At 44.0% G+C, this 18,418-nt stretch overlaps 3 protein-coding genes and 1 long non-coding RNA gene across 4 annotated transcripts; 3 read left to right on the top strand and 1 right to left on the bottom strand.

The window, feature by feature from the left end:
• Positions 1–4,174: 4,174 nt before the first annotated feature.
• On the top strand, positions 4,175–5,344 carry LOC131883213 (protein TIS11-like). The gene is made up of 2 exons (XM_059230608.1): positions 4,175–4,313; positions 4,485–5,344. The coding sequence occupies exons 1-2, from the start codon at positions 4,302–4,304 to the stop codon at positions 5,238–5,240; spliced, it is 768 nt and encodes a 255-aa protein (XP_059086591.1). The 5' UTR covers positions 4,175–4,301; the 3' UTR covers positions 5,241–5,344.
• A 3,868-nt stretch (positions 5,345–9,212) lies between these two features.
• LOC131884327 (protein 4.1 homolog) lies at positions 9,213–11,732 on the top strand. The gene has a single exon (XM_059232069.1). It carries the CDS (start codon positions 9,383–9,385, stop codon positions 11,330–11,332), a length of 1,950 nt encoding a protein of 649 aa, XP_059088052.1. The 5' UTR covers positions 9,213–9,382; the 3' UTR covers positions 11,333–11,732.
• An 872-nt stretch (positions 11,733–12,604) lies between these two features.
• LOC131884328 (protein disulfide-isomerase A3-like) lies at positions 12,605–14,912 on the top strand. Its single transcript, XM_059232070.1, has 3 exons — positions 12,605–12,768; positions 13,308–14,478; positions 14,547–14,912. Exons 2-3 carry the CDS (start codon positions 13,315–13,317, stop codon positions 14,841–14,843), a joined length of 1,461 nt encoding a protein of 486 aa, XP_059088053.1. The 5' UTR covers positions 12,605–12,768; positions 13,308–13,314; the 3' UTR covers positions 14,844–14,912.
• Positions 14,644–15,406, bottom strand: LOC131884330 (uncharacterized). Its single transcript, XR_009373709.1, has 2 exons — positions 15,249–15,406; positions 14,644–15,031 (listed from the first exon to the last, which is right to left on the bottom strand). It is a non-coding gene; the product is annotated as an uncharacterized LOC131884330 (long non-coding RNA).
• Between the last annotated feature and the right edge of the window lie 3,012 nt (positions 15,407–18,418).

The raw sequence follows: 18,418 nt of genomic DNA, 5'->3' as shown, positions 1-18,418 counted from the left end.
GTTGTCCTTGCACAATTTCTGTTCCTTGATGGGCGTGTGGCATGGTGCCCTGTCTTGGGTCCAAATGTAGTTGTTGGCCTGGGTAGTTGGCCTTCAGCCAGGGCAAGATGTGGTACCTGAGTACCTTGTAGTTCACATGCTGATCAATTTTCTTCCAAAGCCCAAAGAAGCAAAGTGGCATCTTTGTCCCGTCAGACCCCACAACCTCAAGAACCATAACCTGTGCCTGGTGCTTCAGTGCTTTGTCCTGAATACCCCCTTGACCCTCTCTGCTGACTGTCAAGCAGTGGTCATTTTGGCGATTGCAAGACTTGCAAACCTGGTCCACAGTAAAAATCTTCACGGTGGATGGGTGGTGCTTGATCCACGTCAATGCTCTGGAGCACCTCTCAAGTCTTTTATCCTTTTTTCTGGTGGTGAGGAGGTAACTCAAACGGACTTCCCGAGTCCGATTTTGGTACTTTAGTTGCGTGATTACAAAAAACGTGGCATTACGTTGGATGGATGGTTTTGATGCACACTCTGACAGTTTTCATGAAGCCCCACCTTTGTTACTTTCAATATAACAAGACATACATGTGTACACACGCAACAGCCATACAATAAAGCCCTGTGGATTTATGAAAAAGGCTTTGTTCACCTCGTTCCTAAGGCAAAGGTCTTTGAATATGTTTGCTCATGTAGCAATGGTCAATGATTTTTGATTAGCTATAATACTATTCTAAGTTTAAGAAGTGAGTAAAACTTCATTCAAGTTAATTCACATAGATAGTGGGTGGTGCTTGTCACATTTTACAGACATTTTAGAAAAATTCCAGCTTGGCCTGTTCCATTTATTTAAAACTGGTCTTACATAGTTTCATTCTCTTTGCACGCAATCCTAGTGCCCTGTATTGAATGAGTGCATCAGTGAGGCCAGAGCACCATTGCAGTTAATTTTGAACCTTCAATTCTGTTCCAAAACATTGAGTTTACATGGATCCCAAATCCAAACCAATTCAAGTCACTCTCCAGGCATCGTCATCTGTGGGCTAATAAATATAATAAACTCTTTTCGGCCCAAACTTGTCAGAGCAGCCGCAACCTGACCAAACGACCCATTTCGCTTTTTTACTGCCGGCGATAAGAAAAGAATGGAAATCACTAAAACTCCAAATTCATCCCTTTCCGGCACGATGCACGTTCGACACCCTTTGCCAATTTTGTTCATTTCCGACATGTTGTGATGTGCTTTGTCAACTGAAAATGGATACCTTTTTTACAAAGCAGAACCATGGCTCCTCGAAACATCAAATATTTTATCTTTAAACCTTTTACAATGCAAATTGTAAGAAATTAAAAAAAACTGTACAAGTTGTGATCGGCGGCCCTGTATGTCTTGATGTCGGCCGGAGCAGCCAACCCGAAATCTGAGCCCAAATGTTAAAACGGAGTTTTTATCATGTGGCCGGACAACAGAGGTTGTCAAACAGAATTTAATACAACGTATGTCAGCGCCTCAAGGTTAGGGCAAAAAACAAGGTATTTTGGAAAGAAATGTCTTTGCGGGTTGTATCGAAAGAAGAGATTATCGTCGATGAAGGATTTCCAAAGAGTATCAAGTTCGAAAATAGCATCTATGGCATGATAGAAAAACGCTCTTTAGAGCATATTCAAAGTGGTTTCCTTTACGGTTCCTTCAAGTAACATCCAAGCAAGGTGTCGAATCTCGCACTATTGGAAGCTATTGAGCACTTTACCATTCTCTTATCTAAAGTCACCGATGAGGGGTATGGCTGAGGCTGCGATCCCTGTCCCGCCAGAATCGAAAATGATGACATGAAATTAATGGTTGAAAGTAAGACTGAGATCTGTCCTTTCTTTTATTGGATTTTGGCCCATCCGATTGTGGTATCGGAACCAAGTCATGGGATGCTTTTTGAGCGGGTGGGCACAAATCATCTCTGTCTTCTTAATTCCTGTGTATTGCCGGGGCACTCATTGTCTTGGATGAATATTGCACCCAATTCAGCTAGTCTATTGGCTTGACGGTCCCAAACATTGGTATTTCCAAATAATAAAGGTGAGACACCTGAATTATAAGACAAAGCTCACAGCGAACATGCGCAAGAGTATTTACGTCCAATATTTCATATATATGGCAACCAAGCAAGGAAAAACATTGTTCGTACATTTCTTCTCGTTTGATTATTTGTTAACACTAAATCAGATATCATGACGTCATAACTTTTTGATTTCAACCAGACTCTGAGTCGGCCATAGCCCCCTTACGCTGCGCGAAATATGTTTTACGTTCTGCACTTCAGAGGGCGCTTTGTCATTCAGCCTCTGCGAAATAAATGGCCGATTGGGCGGATTCCTTTTTATTGAATTATAATGTGTTTGTGTTGTTTTTGGCTAATTCTATCAAAATCTGATTTATAATTAGTGCCCCGGGTCACATATTGTCCGGAAAAGAAATTGCGTTCAAGGCAAGGCAAGAGCAGTTTATTTAGCAATCTACCGCGCGTCTTCCCGTTTTATTTGGGCTGTCTGACGTTGCAAACGAGGGCCCTTATTGCTAGTGCAAACACAACTGACCCTGGTTCAAGAAATCATCGAAAAAGAGAACAAGTGGTTATATTGGCGCTTAGTTTGACTGAAATTTGATACCAAGACGTGTAGTGTTGTGAAAAGCTGGCCGAAAACTGAAATGGCAGTGTGGAACATTGTAAAAGGTCATTTGATGAAGTCCTTTTCTAATGTTTACTTTGCTTTTACTTTGGTGGTAATACTAGAAGTCATTCCATACAAACAAACAAATATGTAATATTCTAATCATTTCTTGCAGGGTGTGGAGAAGATTTAGTTTTAATGGTCAAGGCATTGTCAATTAGGCTCAGTTGTAACACCGAAAAACTAATGTTGAAAACACCAACTGGTGTACTAAGATTTTATTTTAACCCATAATTGAATTTTCATATTTTATCATAAAACTGAAATTTAACCACTTTTTCAAAACTTTATCAAATATACTGCATTTTGTTTTAAATGAAAAGTCTAGTTTTCTTCGGAGGTTCTATTGAAAAGTTATGTTTTGAAATATCTTGCCTGCTCCAATCCTTCAATATCATGTTAGTACAATATGTGTGACATCAGTTCCTTTTCTAGCTTCTTCTAAATGCAATATTTGCCTTGCAGCCTTCGTCAGGACTGAAAGGTGGTTGATTCGCTCAAGGCCTTCAAGCCAGATATAGATAATTGTTATAAATAAATATCTTTATTTGAACTTCGTTGTTCTCGAGACAATGATAATTCTTACAGCTGACGAGCAATTGGATTAGTGTTTAATCCACCTGTAGTTGATCAACATATTCTTTGAGTCTGTAATTGTATTTGTTTCGTCTTTTTATCCTCATTGATATTCACTGTATGACACAACAAAGCTTAAAGTAACAAAAGAGGACCGAGCAATACTAAGGTCTCTTGAATGATAATAAAAATCTATGCAAAATCGCTGTAAATAAGAGCAAACCCCGTACTTGATCATTGCTCAGCTTTACGCAAACAAGAAGACATACTTATACAACATCATTGGATGAACATGAGGCTGTTCAAGTTTTGTTGGGTTCATTTCCGAGATTTATAAAACTCCAGGCCTAATGTGGTATGGTGAGTTGAGCCAGAAGCGTTGGGATTGTGGATTGTGCGTGCTGCCTGCTCAGATCGGACAGCGGCATTTGTTGCTCTTTTCAACGAGTTTTTGCAGCCTGCCTTGAGCTCACCGTGAACGTGTAAGGTATGTGTGCCGTCTCCGTCCATGTGAATGTGTGTTTTTGCTCGTGGCCTAGGATGAGTATGAGTACGCGAGATCTGTAGTACTGTAGGCGTGTTTTTTTTTACCCGAACGAGGGAGTCGTTCACGCGCATCCGCCCTTCAACTCGCAGAAGCTGGTGGGGCCTTCGTACTGGAGGGATGGAGTAATACGTCGTTCGATCGTTCGCTCCTCGTGTGTTCGTTCAGGCTGGATCTTTGTGTATTGCTCGTGCGCCCGAGTTTAGAGAATTGGTGGCGAGAAGATTCACGTTATCATGAAACAAGTACTTTGTCTCAATGACCTTGGCTTGAGCAACTTCTTCGTTGAGAGGTAACAAGGTCTCGGCTTCTGATTGGTGAATCCGCTAAGGTGGCCTCGAGTTTTCAAGGTTAGTCTAAGTTATTATGTTGATCGCACTACACGTGTGAGTCAGTTCTATTTGGTGACTTCGTTGAGCTTGTTGCCGGCTCCTCTATTAGGATTGCGGCTCAATAAAGCATTAACATGTTCGGAAAGGTACGTTGTGCTCAACATAGTCAAATACTTGTGTACGTCCACAATTGACTGGATTTCAACTTTGTGTTCAAGAGCTACTAAGTGATTGCGACCAACGTTTTAGTGGTCGTTTTAGTCGTCTAAATACTACTGCTCTGATTAATCCATGTTGGCTTGTGTTGTTCCTTGCAGGTTTCAAACGACAGTTTCCGTGACATCTTCGAGTCAACCCTCTTCGATGACCGCTTCGAGGTTTCTGACCATTACGGGTCTTACCAAGGCTCTCAGAAACAGTCAAAGCTCGGTCTGCATCATTTCAATGAGAGAGGTGTTGAGAAGCTTGCTCAAACTATTTTAGACGAACGAAAGAACACTTCCACATCACCACAACCAACTTCAAAGGTCAATGCCAGTCGCTACAAAACCGAATTGTGTCGACCCTTCCAAGAGAGTGGGGTCTGCAAATACGGCGAAAAATGTCAATTTGCTCACGGGGAAAAAGAGTTGAGAAACATTAACCGACACCCCAAGTACAAGACAGATCTGTGCCGAACGTATCACTCAGTTGGGTTCTGCCCCTATGGTCCCAGATGTCATTTCATTCACAACTTGGAGGAGCTCAAGGAGCGACAAGCCCCCACTTCTCTGAACATGAACAACACCAACACCGAGGAGATGCCTCCCCTACCCATGTTCTCCTTCCAGCGTTCTCGTAACGCCTCTGATGTGGGCAGTATCAGTGGGAGTTCCACCAAATCTTCGCCCTCCCTCGAGTTGTCCGATGGGGACGTTCTGGATCTATCATTCAATCAGAATCAAGACCATAATAGTAACAGGAACCACTACTACAGAAACAATAACAGCAACAGCAACAACAACAACCATAAAAACCATCATGGTGTATCTCTCAACTCAAGACTGCCAATTTTTACCACGCTGTCGAAGTAAGATCAAACAACAATATTTGATTTTGGGCATTAAAGGTTATTTATTTACCTATAAGATAATATCAAAGATTTAATATATATATATTCTCGAGGATTTCAATTCTACCCGTGTCTGTGTTTCAATTTTTTCATACAAGAACGTTAGAGACTAGCATCAAACAAGATCCTGATCTGATCGTTATGTATTGTGTAACGGGACTGTAGCCTGCTGATACTTTGCTGCCTCGCATAGTGCTTAGTGCTTACCCTTACTTACCAAGTAGTAGCAGTACGTGCGTTTAGATGGAGGGTGCCAGACCAGGCCCACCAAAACTGGCTCGACGATTGATCATTGGTGGGTTTTCAACTTCAGAAGACCTTATTTGAATTTGAGCTACATTCTGTGGAAATGATGCAGTACTGGAACACCAATAAGCCGATTTAGTTATTAACATGAGAGAAGAATGGGATGGTATTGTGTTGGAAAAAGTCTAGCCTTGAATGGAAAACTTGTTGAAGGTTCTTTTTGAAATCCAAGGTGTATTGACCTTTGACAAGGATAAATACCGGAAAATCAACGAATGTTATTGTGCGTTTTCGTACCATCGCTTATCTCCTTAAGCATTTAATCTTCATAAACCAAAGAAAACAATGCGAGTGGGTGAAATGTTGCTATTTAATACATAAGGCAATTGCTACACCCAACAACGCCAATTCATTTTGCCACCAAAGGTCGTACAGATTGCGATCAACAAATTATTCAAACCCCTTCAAAATGTATTTTTTATGAACTAGGAGTGCTTTTTGCCTCTTAGGAGGTTCTCCTCATCGACAAACTAGGATCTGGTTTGATCATATCTTTCTTGTGGCATTTTGAAAGAATTCCCTGTGACATCTGGAAATATATTTTGTGTACGAGATAGAGACTGAACTTTGGTATGTACCTTAAAGTTCACCGGTGTCCACCGCTCTAATTTGGTTGACTTTTATTTGCCAACTGGTGGTGCAATCGAAGTATATGGAGGTACGTAGATCACAAGGGACAACCTTCGAAATGTAAATAGAGTTATCAATATAAAGCGGGCAACTTTTTTTTCTTACGTGAGCATTCAGCCTTGTTTGCTTAAACCTTCATTCTGAGTACTCGATGTCAACTGTCAAGGTCGGCACGAAAGAACGCAGAGAAAGTATTGTGTCCGTCTGCTAAAGCGGCCGAAAGAAGTCGAAACCTTGCAGCCTTCTTCGTCACAAAGAAATATGTTCTCGTTTTGGACCTGAGTTCGCCGTTGGGAATCTCTAACAAACTCCCTTTTAGCAATCTTACTTGAATTCTAGCCCTTGCAAAATCATTTATAAAATATGTGAAGAACAGGATTCTTAAGCGTATCGACAAAACATTCGCTTCCTCATCGGCATATTCAACGGCTTTTTTTCGACGATTGTGTGATGGAGGCAAGAGAATCGCCCTCAATACAGGTTTGGTCGACAGCTTGATAATTTTGTTCGTCCAGAGTTTACTTTGTTCTTTGAATTTGGTGAGCTCAGCCCAGGTAAATGTCAGGTAGGGGAGGCCTAGCTTGAACAAGTCCCCTGTTCGGAGTGCACCGTGGCTGATTATCAAACACACTCTTGCTCACAAAGACCCATGGATCCTTTGGTTTGGACGGTCATATCCATAGGTGGGCGAGGAATCATTAAACAAGTACTTTTTGCTGCAGGGGTATACAAATCAACGGATTTGTGGTCACTTCGAATTGACGGATGAAGAAACACTTTTTTCAATGCCTTTCAAAAAGTGCATGATTTCCCCCCTTCTATTGCAGTCCATATTAGTACCAAATTTTGTCACGTTATTTTTGGGTTGATTCATTCATTAAAGTTTTGGCGACAAAGTTGAATATCGCCTCACCAACAAAGCCTATCATCAATTTGTCCAATTCCGATAAGCCGTGTCATGATCCCTATCAGATTAATTATCTGTGTGTTGCGACCTGGTGCTTTATTGTCTGAACTAGTCTGAACCAATTTTTGGACAACAGGGCTACTCCACATAGGAGATATCAGGCCCTGTCAGCGGAATTCATTTTGAAGCTTCTTTATCCAATTCTTTATTTTTTACTATTATTCTCAAGTACTGGTGGTCAATTTGCAGTTTTTAGAACTACCACCCTCTTCATAAGATTGCAGCCTCTCACTCTGTCTGACCAAATCTGAGCAATAGTGGTTTTCTTTGTTGTTCAGTAGTTTGAAGAGATTAGAAAGGTTGGCATTGATATGAATTATTATCATTACATAGTCTGTCAAGTTTTTCAAATTCAATGTGTCCTTTTTGAATTACTTTTAGGTCGGTTGAGATTAAATAGCACAAAAAATTGTGTTACAGAATGTGAATGAATTCCTGGCTTTAGAGTTTGCATTAGTTCAAATTCGTTAAAGCAAAGCATCCTATTGCACTATTCATAATCAAGCTACACATTAATTTCAAATTTTCATCTCTTCATGCTTCTCATGAATTTGAATTAGTTTACCAATGAATAGGTTTCCGAAACCGTGCAATACAGTACAGTTTTTAATTTCCTGTAGCACAACTCTTCAAAAAAAGCCGCTTTCTGGGAGTGCCTATGGACCGGTTTTACTGTATTACTCTCTACTGGATTCTCGGGCATCTGCCCTTCAATTTTATTCTTAAAGGGTTTGCCAATGTCTTGTGGAGATCCCTAAAATAGGCATCAAGACCGGAACGAAACCGTCATAGATGGCTTTACGCTGGTCCGAATTATCAGTTTGATACGAATTGTCGGTAAGCACCTTTGATTTAGATGATCTCTATGTTCATCATGTAAGATGCCCACCTATGCTTTTCTGGAACACACTGGTCGAGATGAAGCTATCTATAATTCTTTGGTGTATTTGAATGCAACGCTGGATTTGAGATCAGCCGTTGCCAAGAATCCTCATCTGAGCGGCATGGTTTGCTGAATGGAATGTGGGTGTGCCCAGGGTTGTTCAACTGTGACCATGACTGATTCATATGCACTTGTCACCCAGTCTCAACCGTTCTAGCCCACCTTTTCGTCCAGCAAATACTGCAAAAAGTGTGTCTCGTTAAACAAATCTCAAGCATGCTATGAACGCCACGTCCAAGAGATTTTCAAATTGTTCCCCCCCCAAAAGTCTTTTCAATATGACTTTGGGATACACTTGTTTGGAGTTTTCCTTGAGTTCGATCTGTCTTGGCTTCTCTTTCTCCTTTCCGCTCCGCGATCCGTCTCTGTCGTTCTGGGTTTTTGTCGTTTTTGTCAGCCTGGAAAGCCAGGCAGGTCTATCCCGAAGTCTCTCATCCTAACAAACCAAATGCAAAGGAAGCCATTCTCTCCGTCCGTCTTGATCAGATCGTCATGGAAAGGGAGGGGACCACAGGCTTGCCGAAATAGACGATTGGAGCCCAGCCAAGGAGGGTTTCCCCGGTCCGTCCATGAATAAAGCGGCGAGGCCTCTCTGGACAACATACCAAATTGAACTGACCGCATCGATCTCAATGTATGACCCATTTCGTACTAATGATATCATAGATTCATCATTTCGCCAGAGATGAAGTGAAAAACAATGACCTCTGAGCACTTCAACCTCCAATGGAGTTTGGCTTGAGATGACTTGGTGGGGATTTGTAGCCACCATTAATGGTAACGAATCGACATTTCCTCGAACATGGCATTAGTAGGACATACTTCCTATCGTCCAAATTGGCCCTCTCCAGCCTGAATAAGTAATCTGAATCGAGATTAATAGCTTTTGGGTATTTTTCACAATTCATACTGTAGAAGCGGTTCACTTTCGTTCGTTCACGACACATTTGACATTGTATGGTATCCATTCCAATAACGACAGGATACCCTTCTGGTGATTGGTAGCATCCCAAGTTTGCCTCCCCCGGATCCGCCAGAGCAGGCCTACCAAGGCCTCCCTACAATTGGCTCCAAACCAGCCTGGTTATGGCAACACTGAGATTTTTGGTTGAAAGAGTGAAACTCGGCTTCTGGAGTGGAGCAAACCTTGAAAGTGAACAAGACGGGGACTTGAGGCCCGCATTCTCGGACGTTTTCCTGCTCTCTTACCCGTACCCGACCCGTGTTAATTGGCCGCTATAACTGGTCATCGATCCCCATGAAGGTGGAAGTGGGCCTCCTGGATGGGGGTAACGTCCTCTATGACGTGGATCCCAAGCAAAACGGCCAAGACTTGCTGGACATGGTGGCGGAATCCTTGAACCTCATGGAAAAGGACTACTTTGGCTTCCTGGTCCTGGACCGACACGACAAGATCTGGACGTGGCTTCACGCCGACCGGAAACTGACCAAACAACTTAAAGCCACGGGCGAGACGGACCGTGTGTTGTTCCAGGTCAAGTTCTATCCGCCGGAGCCGGCCCAACTTCAGGAGGATTTGACGCGATACCAGATGTGTCTGCAGATTCAAAGCGACATCAAAAGCGGCAAATTGCCGTGTTCGTTCGTGACGCATGCCCTCTTGGGCGCGTACTTGGTCCAGAGCGAATTGGGCGATTACGATCCCATTGAGCACGGGTTGACCGTGGATTATCTGCGTGAATTCGATTTTGCGCCCTCACAAAGCGACGATCTGTTGGAAAAAATCATGGAGATCCACAAATCCAGTTTGAAAGGCCAGACTCCGGCTGAGGCGGAACTGCATTATTTGGAGAATGCCAAGAAACTGGCCATGTACGGGGTGAGCCTGCATCACGCCAAAGATTCCGAGGGCGTGGATATCATGTTGGGCGTGTGCTCGTCGGGCATCTTGGTGTATCGCGATCGATTGCGGATCAATCGCTTCGCTTGGCCCAAGATCATCAAGATCTCGTACAAACGCAATGGCTTCTTCATCAAACTCCGTCCTGGTGAGTTTGAACAGTTCGAATCTACCATTGGATTCAAGCTGAGCAATCACCGGGCGGCCAAGCGACTTTGGAAGATCTGCGTTGAGCATCATAGCTTCTTCCGACTCCTCTCACCGGAGCCGAAAGAGAAGTTCCGATTTCCTCGATTCGGATCCAAATTCCGCTATTCGGGCCGCACTCAACATCAAGCCCAGACCATTCGACCTCGCAAAGGGAATCCTGATGAGGATTACAAATCCTTGCCCAAGGGGTCCTTGTCCATGAATCTCTTGGGTGAGAAACCCACCGAGCCTAAAAATGCACCTTTGGGTGATAAATACAAACACAAGCGAGGGGTTCATCCACCTAAATCCGCACCTTTTGTCATGGATTACGATCCGGAACCATCGCCTATGAATGACGTCAATCCCGATAGCCAGGGGACGGACTTGATGATTCACTCGCCGAATACCGGCAACGGTAACCACGACGTCACCAAACCCCATTGGGATCATGCCATATCTCCCCAACCGATCCCACTCACCCCGCAGACCCTACAGCCTCTTCAGCCTCTTCAGCCCCCGACGCAGCCTCCACAGCCTTACTCAGAATCCTATGGAGTGGGAGAGGCGGGCATCCCCAAAGACCATTCCGGCACATTCTCGGCTGGTGCCACCCAATTGAGACAATATCAGGATCCAGCGACCGGAAAGAAACATAGTATTGCCAGTGGTCGCGTACTCCAAGCGGAGATGCACGGCGACAATGAATTTAATCTGACCTCCCTTTCGGTTCAGCGAACTACCACGTCGGAATCCAAAAACAAAGAAACCACCGAAGAAACATCTTGGGATGATTCCCGTAAAGCCATTGCTCCTCCGGTCCAAACCAATTTTGGCTACGGAAAGGACGTCGATGACGAGAATGCCAGCGACGACGATGACGACGATGACCAGGACCACCGGGATTTATTGGAAGGAGAAGTGGTGTCGTCTCAAACCATCACCAGCCGGTCGAGAACAGTGGAAACCACGACCTATTCCATGGAACGTGATGGTGACGTGGAGACGCGAGTGGAACAAAAGGTCACCATTCAATCCGACGGAGATCCCATCGATCATGACGAAGCTCTGTCACAAGCCATTCAAGAAGCCACCGCCATGAATCCGGATATGACCGTGGAAAAGATCGAGATTCATCAAACTTCTCAGGCAGATTAGATAGACGGCGGTTTGGATCGTTCAAAATGCATGCTAGTTATGATGAGGGTGCTATCGTTAACGATGATAACGCCGAGGATAGCCATTATCAGTCCCATTATGCAACTTCTGTATTATGTTTGAGTGTACATAGGAAAGGAGGCCGCTCCTTGTGACCCCCACGGTATATCAATTTCATCAACCAAACAACCACCCGCCCGGATATTGAGCAAGAAAAGTAGAACCTCTTATCTCGTCAATTCATTATGGTATTAGTTATGCTATTGTTATTTTACATTTGTAATTAGCAAGTCTGGCCCAATCAAGACGTTCTTTCTTTTCATAGGCGGTGGACTCAAATTGGTGTGACTGGCAATTTTGAATGAGCTAATAAAACCCTTAGAGCCTAACCAAAAGCAAAGGATCGGTCCACGTCATTTGTATCAAGACATGCTGATAAGGGAGAGATGGAATGACACTCGCACTATCCAGCCTGAGTTAAGCAACATCAATGCCTTGTCATTTCATTCAACAGACGCTAGTCAATTGTGACGGGTACAAATGCGTCAATTGTTTTGTCTCGGGCGTATCCGTGTTGTCATATGGTTCCTCGACCAGCGGAGGAAAAGGCCGAAACCTTAAGAGGAGCTCTCTCATCTGAGACAGACTGAGAGTTAAAAAATTGCCACCCTGCATGTGACGTAGCACTGAAATGGACCAATCAGAATCGAACAGCAATGCACCGATCCTGGCCGGCTTTCAGGCTGGTCATCACGACTCAATTGAGGCCAATCTCGCTCTGATGCTTACCCCAACCCTTGTATCAACGTTCTATCTAGGTGCGTCATATGTATGACATGATGCCTAAAATCCATTAAAATGCATTCATTATCGAACTCAAGGGCCCGCCATGGTTAGATACATCGGCCCTGGTCGAATACAGGACCGGCCACAGCTTCAATTGGGCCTCCCTCAAAATAGTATGAGGACAGGCTGCTATAGACATTTATTGGATGCTTCGTCTCGAACATTGATGCTCCCGCCCAAATCAAGTCCATCATGGGCCAGCTTCACAGGTACCATGTCCATTATATTAGTTACCTACTTGTCTTGTCAGCCACGATTTGGCACTACCCACTGTACATTTCTGTCGGATGGCCACCCTGACTAGGAGTTGACGTCGACCCAATAACATGTATGAAGGAGGGCTATCAGCCAATGAGAAGTGGCCCGGTATACTCGCAGCTCCCAAGTCTCAAAGGCTTCTTCTCCTGAGCTACATCTGGAGACTGAAGAAGCCACTGCAGAGAGTCAAAAGACGACGACGACGACACGTCCTCCCTTACACGGAGAAGCTCTTTCTTTGGTGGTCGGCGAAGACTTTTCAGTGGCCACTCTCAGTCAGTCTGTTAGTGCCTTGGGCTTCTGTCTGACTTGGAGTCGAGATTCAAACCAGGGTAAGAACGAAGCAACGTGTTCAGGTTCGAATAATTATGTATTAAGTAAGGATTGGATTGAGCCTAGGCCAGGAGAATATGATAATCTAACATGTCTGTAGGTAGGTAGGTAGGGGTGACTTGAATGGATGGGGGTGAAAACCATTGTAGGGAGGGAGGACGTGGTTGGTGTGTGCTGGAGGTTGCAGGAGGCGGCCGAAGGCTGCTGTCAGCGGAATAGAGGGCCGGAAACGCGACTAGATGCGGTCAGCGGGAGTATGGATGTGCCCTCCGGCCCATTCTGATGAGCTCTTGAACCCCGTGTGATCTCTGATCCCATGAGGCGCTTATCGAAGGCTGCCTGCCGGCTAAGCCGGAGAACCGAATCCTATGGCCGAGATTGAAATCGGTTCAGTTCGATCTGGACACGGTCTGGACACGGTCTGGACACGGTCTGGACACGACTGTCTAGGCCGACGGACAATGAGGTGGGGGACTGGGATCGAGGCCGTGTGCCGTGTGATCTTAACGGCTAATCCCGCTCTGTTTTTACTGGGCAGGACCGTGATGCCGAGCGCGTGGACGATAGTTTGGACCTGCCTGGTCTGGAGTGCCGTACTGTCCGGGGGCGTGGCTCAATCCGTGATCGAGTTGGGCGATGCCAGTTTTGATACCGAGATGGAAACCTTCGATACGGCCTTGGTCATGTTCTACGCCCCGTGGTGCGGTCATTGCAAGCGGCTCAAGCCCGAGTTTGACAAGGCGGCCGAATATCTGGGCCAGAATGACCCGCCCGTGCATTTGGTCAAGGTGGATTGCACCGAGGACGGCAAGGAGGTGTGCGGCCGATTTGAGGTCAAGGGCTATCCCACCCTCAAGATTTTCCGGGGCGGCGAGATGTCGCAGGACTACAATGGACCGCGCGAACTCAAGGGCATTGTTAAGTACATGCAGGCCCAGGTCGGACCGGCTTCCAAGCATCTGAAGAGCCAGGCCGAGGTGGACCAGTTCGTGGCTCGCCCGGAGGTGGTAGTGGTGGCCTCGTTGGCCGAGGATTCCGATGATATGGCCACGTTCCTCAAGACGGCCGAGTCTCTGCGCGAAGAGGTCTTGTTCGGCCATTGCACCGACGACAAATTGTGCGGCTTCAAGGGCATTCAGCTCCGGCGACCCGCTCATTTGCAGACCAAGTTGGAGGCCAGCCAATTGACCTTTGATGGCGCCGTCAAGAAAGATCAGATTAAGAAGTGGATCAAGGACAACTACCACGGTTTGGTCGGTCACCGCACTTTGGACAATGGCAAGGACTTTCCTAAGCCTCTGGTGGTGGTCTACTACGATGTCGACTACGTCAAGAATGTCAAAGGCACCAACTATTGGCGCAACCGCGTGATGAAAGTGGCCAAGGCGCACACCGGCCTGAACTTTGCCGTGTCCAACAAGGACGACTTCATGCAAGAGATGAATGAGTTTGGACTGACCGGTGTGGGCCAAACCGCGCCCGATGCCACCATCACCACGGCTGACGGCAAGAAATACGTCATGTCCGATACCTTTTCCGTCGACACCTTTGCCAGCTTCATTCAGGCCTATGAAGCCGGCTCACTCGAAGCCTACATCAAGTCCGAAGACCTGCCCGACAACGAGGGTAAACCCGTCAAAGTGGCTGTGGCGCGAAACTTTGACGAACTCGTCACCAAGTCTGAAAAGGATGTCCTGGTGGAATTTTATGTAAGAAATTGTTAATCTTCGATGGGTGAGCCTGCATTGGTAAAACATGCTCCATTTTTCTCTTTTAGGCACCTTGGTGCGGCCATTGCAAGAAGCTCACCCCCATTTACGATGAACTGGGTACGAAAATGGAGGGCGAGAATGTAGAAATTGTGAAAATGGATGCCACCGCCAACGACGTGCCTAGTGGGTTCGATGTACGTGGGTTCCCTACTCTGTTCTGGTTGCCCAAGAGCACCAAGAAGGCCGTGGCTTATCAAGGAGGTCGGGAACTCGACGATTTCGTGAAATTCATCGCCGAGAATGCATCCAGTGAGCTCAATCAGTATGACAGGAAAGGAAAACCCAAAAAAGCCGAGTTGTAAATTTTATAGTTGTTAATGTGGTTGGTAAATAATACATTGGTTTCGAATTAAAATAATTCGCCGATTGTGTCCTCGGCCTTCATCCAAAACTTATTGCACCATACAGGCAGGCACTTCATTTTGAAAAAGAAAAATGAAATCGCTGCACATTTTTGGAAATTTTCGGAGGGAGCTTTGGAAACCTTAACCTATGGAGAGAAAACTAATATTATTCTTGAAAGTATTGTTAGTTCTTAGACTATAACCTTTTTGGAGCGAAGAGGCTACCTAAGAAATCAAACTACCATGACAATCTAACATCTTCAAATTTAGATACCCCCCCCTCATCAAAGTAAAAGCCAACGTGCTCCAACTTGCGTTAATAATTTCGGAACTTTTATCAATACAAAATGGATAGTAACTCACCCTGAGCTTCTATTATAGAGCTCTTATCTCGAAGGTAGCAACGATATTGGTCAACTTTATTGCTTAGAGGAGGTGGTGAGTTCTTTAGAGGTAGTTCGTATAAAAAATTACGATCAACCTGGAAAAGCTACTCCGCAGTCATCGTCCAACGGAAACTGGATTTCCTAAAGAAAACCTCGTCAGCAAAGGTAGCAGACATCAACGATTTGCATTCAACGTTTGCAGATGTAGCAATAGAAAAATGGAATCATATGGACGAATTTTCGACTAGTCTAGAGTACGCAATACTTAACACATGAAAAACAAAGCCCAGGGCATTATTGAAGTTACATACTGGCCCACTACACTTAAAATTGCTTAAACAGCTTCAAAACTTTTACATTTCAAATCGATTTAAAGCTCAGTGTAGACGAGGTTTCGTTAGGTACGTCTCTAGAGAAGACGCTCAACCTTAAATTTCAAGTAGGAATATGAATTTGATTTGTTAAAGAATCATTAATCATCTTTGGTAGTGAGGGCTCCATCATGGAGTATTCCACTTGATATGAGTTGGCATTTACTGTTTTGGGAAGGCAGCTCAAAGCTAAATTTTATATCAGCGTATTTCAGTTTTGGACGGCGGAGGGGCGAATTAGCAGAGATTCAATCTAACTTTTCCACGCCAATCCAATGCAGCATAAACTAGTTCACCACCTCGAATCCAATTGTAATAGGACGTTCTACGCCTATCATTTAGTAAGCTGCATTCAATTTTGATACTTTGCCTCTGATAGAATCTGATCAGTAAATTGATTGACCGTACAGAGGCATCTATTCCGGCAACTTCCATGTCATTTGAACTTACGTTTAAATCTCGAGATACTGCATATATATGTACTGTCGTAGCTCGTCAAGAAACTGGTATCTTGAAGGATAGTGACTTAGCTTAGTACTACAAATGCTTATTAAACGTGATTTGCTGTCGACAATATTGCCACGCTGCTTAATACAAAGACACAAAGAAGCAATTTACGAACGAGTTATTCAGTAATTCTTTAGAAAGAGGCCTCAGGTCTTGTTGGAATGGAATAAGTATTCCTGTCATAGATTGAACAAGTTCAACTCTGTCCATAAATCATGTTTCAATGGACATCAAGTATCTCCTGATCTTGATGCGAAGTCTTATGTCCCACAGGGCTCAATACTAGGTCCTTTCCCAGTCAACATCTGAACCTAGGATGGATTTGTGTCCTTTGCGTTGACTTTAATGTGCGCTGATCAAAAAATCATACAAGCTACAAAGTGCATTGATCTTTGAAATCAGTTCCAATTGTGGGAATGGATCGCTATCATAAAAGTTGTTTGTCTCTTAAATGTAACATTTTGTATTTATGTTGAATAGAAACCGTTCTGGCCAAAGCATTTCGTTTTTGGACTTTGTGTGGTCGAACAATCATGAAGCACGTAGGGATTAACACCTCCTTTGCTGACGATATGAACTTAGTTTGCGTTTGAAATGGTCAAGATTCTGGTAGTCTGGCAAACGTTCCAGATCGAATCTACTCTTGGGTTGCTGAATCTAAAGTAAAATGGCCTGGAACGAAATGAAATTCCGCTCTATGACCTTTTGGATCGACGCCATTGAACATCACACTTGAACATAATGGAGGTGAAGTTATTCAGTAGGTCTTTTCCATGATGGATCAAGACAATAATCCTACAAGGTAATGGAAAATTCGATAGTCATATCCAGTTGAAAGTATTCAAAGGTGTGGTTGCATGTGTCAGACGCTTTAACAAATATGTCTCGCCCATTTTGGGCTACAATTATTCTCAGGTTTGCCAAATGTCGAACAAGTCCAAATATGTTTCACTCAGAACATTGAAGGAATGAGAGAGCTCTCGAATTGGGAGAGGTTAGAAAGGCTGGGACTGTACAGTGTTCAGATAAGGTACGAAAGGTATCTGATACTGTACGTTTTCAAAAGCATTCATGAGCTTTGTCCCAACCCAGGATCTCTTCTTTTTCAGGTTCCTTCCTTGTTTAATTTGCTTCCCTCTAATATTTTGTTATGGAATACAAGGTGTAAAGAAATTAAGGGCCTCCCTTCTTGCCCTCTGAAAAGTCTTCCCCCACCCTCAAAGAATTGCTGGATCATATTGAGTCCCACAGTTTCAATAGAAGGCAAGTCTACTCAATAATTGTACCTCCATTATGTTCAACTGTAGTGTTCAATGGCGTCGACCCAGAAGGTCATAGAGCGGAATTTCATTTCGTTCCAGGCCATTTTAATTTAGACTCAGCAACCCAATAGTTGATTCGTTCTGGGACGTTTGCCAGACTACCAGAATCTTGACCATTCCTATCACCATACCATGAAATATCCAATTTTAGTCGGAAAGGAGATTGGTGACCCTCTGATGTTTACCCATCCAAAGGCTGACTCGTGTAATTCCAGTTTTCTGCCCTCGGTCCAGTCTATTCTAAGGGGTTTTGCAGTTCTTGTTTGATGTTTTCCATTTGCCAATGGTTCAAGCATGGACATCAAAAGGCTCACTCTCTGAGGTTCACCAGCAATCAATTTTACTTCTTGTTCCGGGAATTTCATCGACGCAAGGGAATGAAAATCCCTGTAAGTCATTTGATGCCGTAATCTATCATTTGTCATGCAAAGTTTTATTGTTATGAAATTCGTGTCATTTGCTTTGTTATTTTTTGTTACTTTTGGGCAACCACGCCTATTTGACTCTACAGCATGTCACCAATTAGAATATCTACAGCATACGAGTGTTTTAAGTAATTTAGCACATTTTGATTTAAAGACTATGCCAAAAAATTGCAAATACCTGAATAGGCTTTACCTCCGGAAATCATTGACTCATTCGCCCTTTCATGCAAAGCAATGCCATCAGATTTGCCTTCTCGCAGTAAATGAAGACAAATTTTACATCAGGGTGTTGAAAAAATCTAGAAGTCGCCAACGGATGAAAGATATGTGTTCTGTCGTAAACTGACTTAAATTTGGCAGAAAACTGGGAAAATTTCTCTCTGGATTCTCTTGTAAAGACCCTTTTAATACGAAAGTGCCGCCATTTTGAATGCGAAAATGATTTGATTTCAAGAATTGTTCGACACTTTTGACAAGGCACAATTTGAGTTGCATATTTTAGATTTTGTTCCTAAGGAAACG

This window comes from Tigriopus californicus, chromosome 7 (assembly GCF_007210705.1).
Source record: "Tigriopus californicus strain San Diego chromosome 7, Tcal_SD_v2.1, whole genome shotgun sequence".
NCBI lineage: Eukaryota > Metazoa > Arthropoda > Copepoda > Harpacticoida > Harpacticidae > Tigriopus > Tigriopus californicus.
The sequence above is the reverse complement of the archived record's forward strand: the minus strand, read 5'-3'. Positions and strand labels throughout refer to the sequence as shown.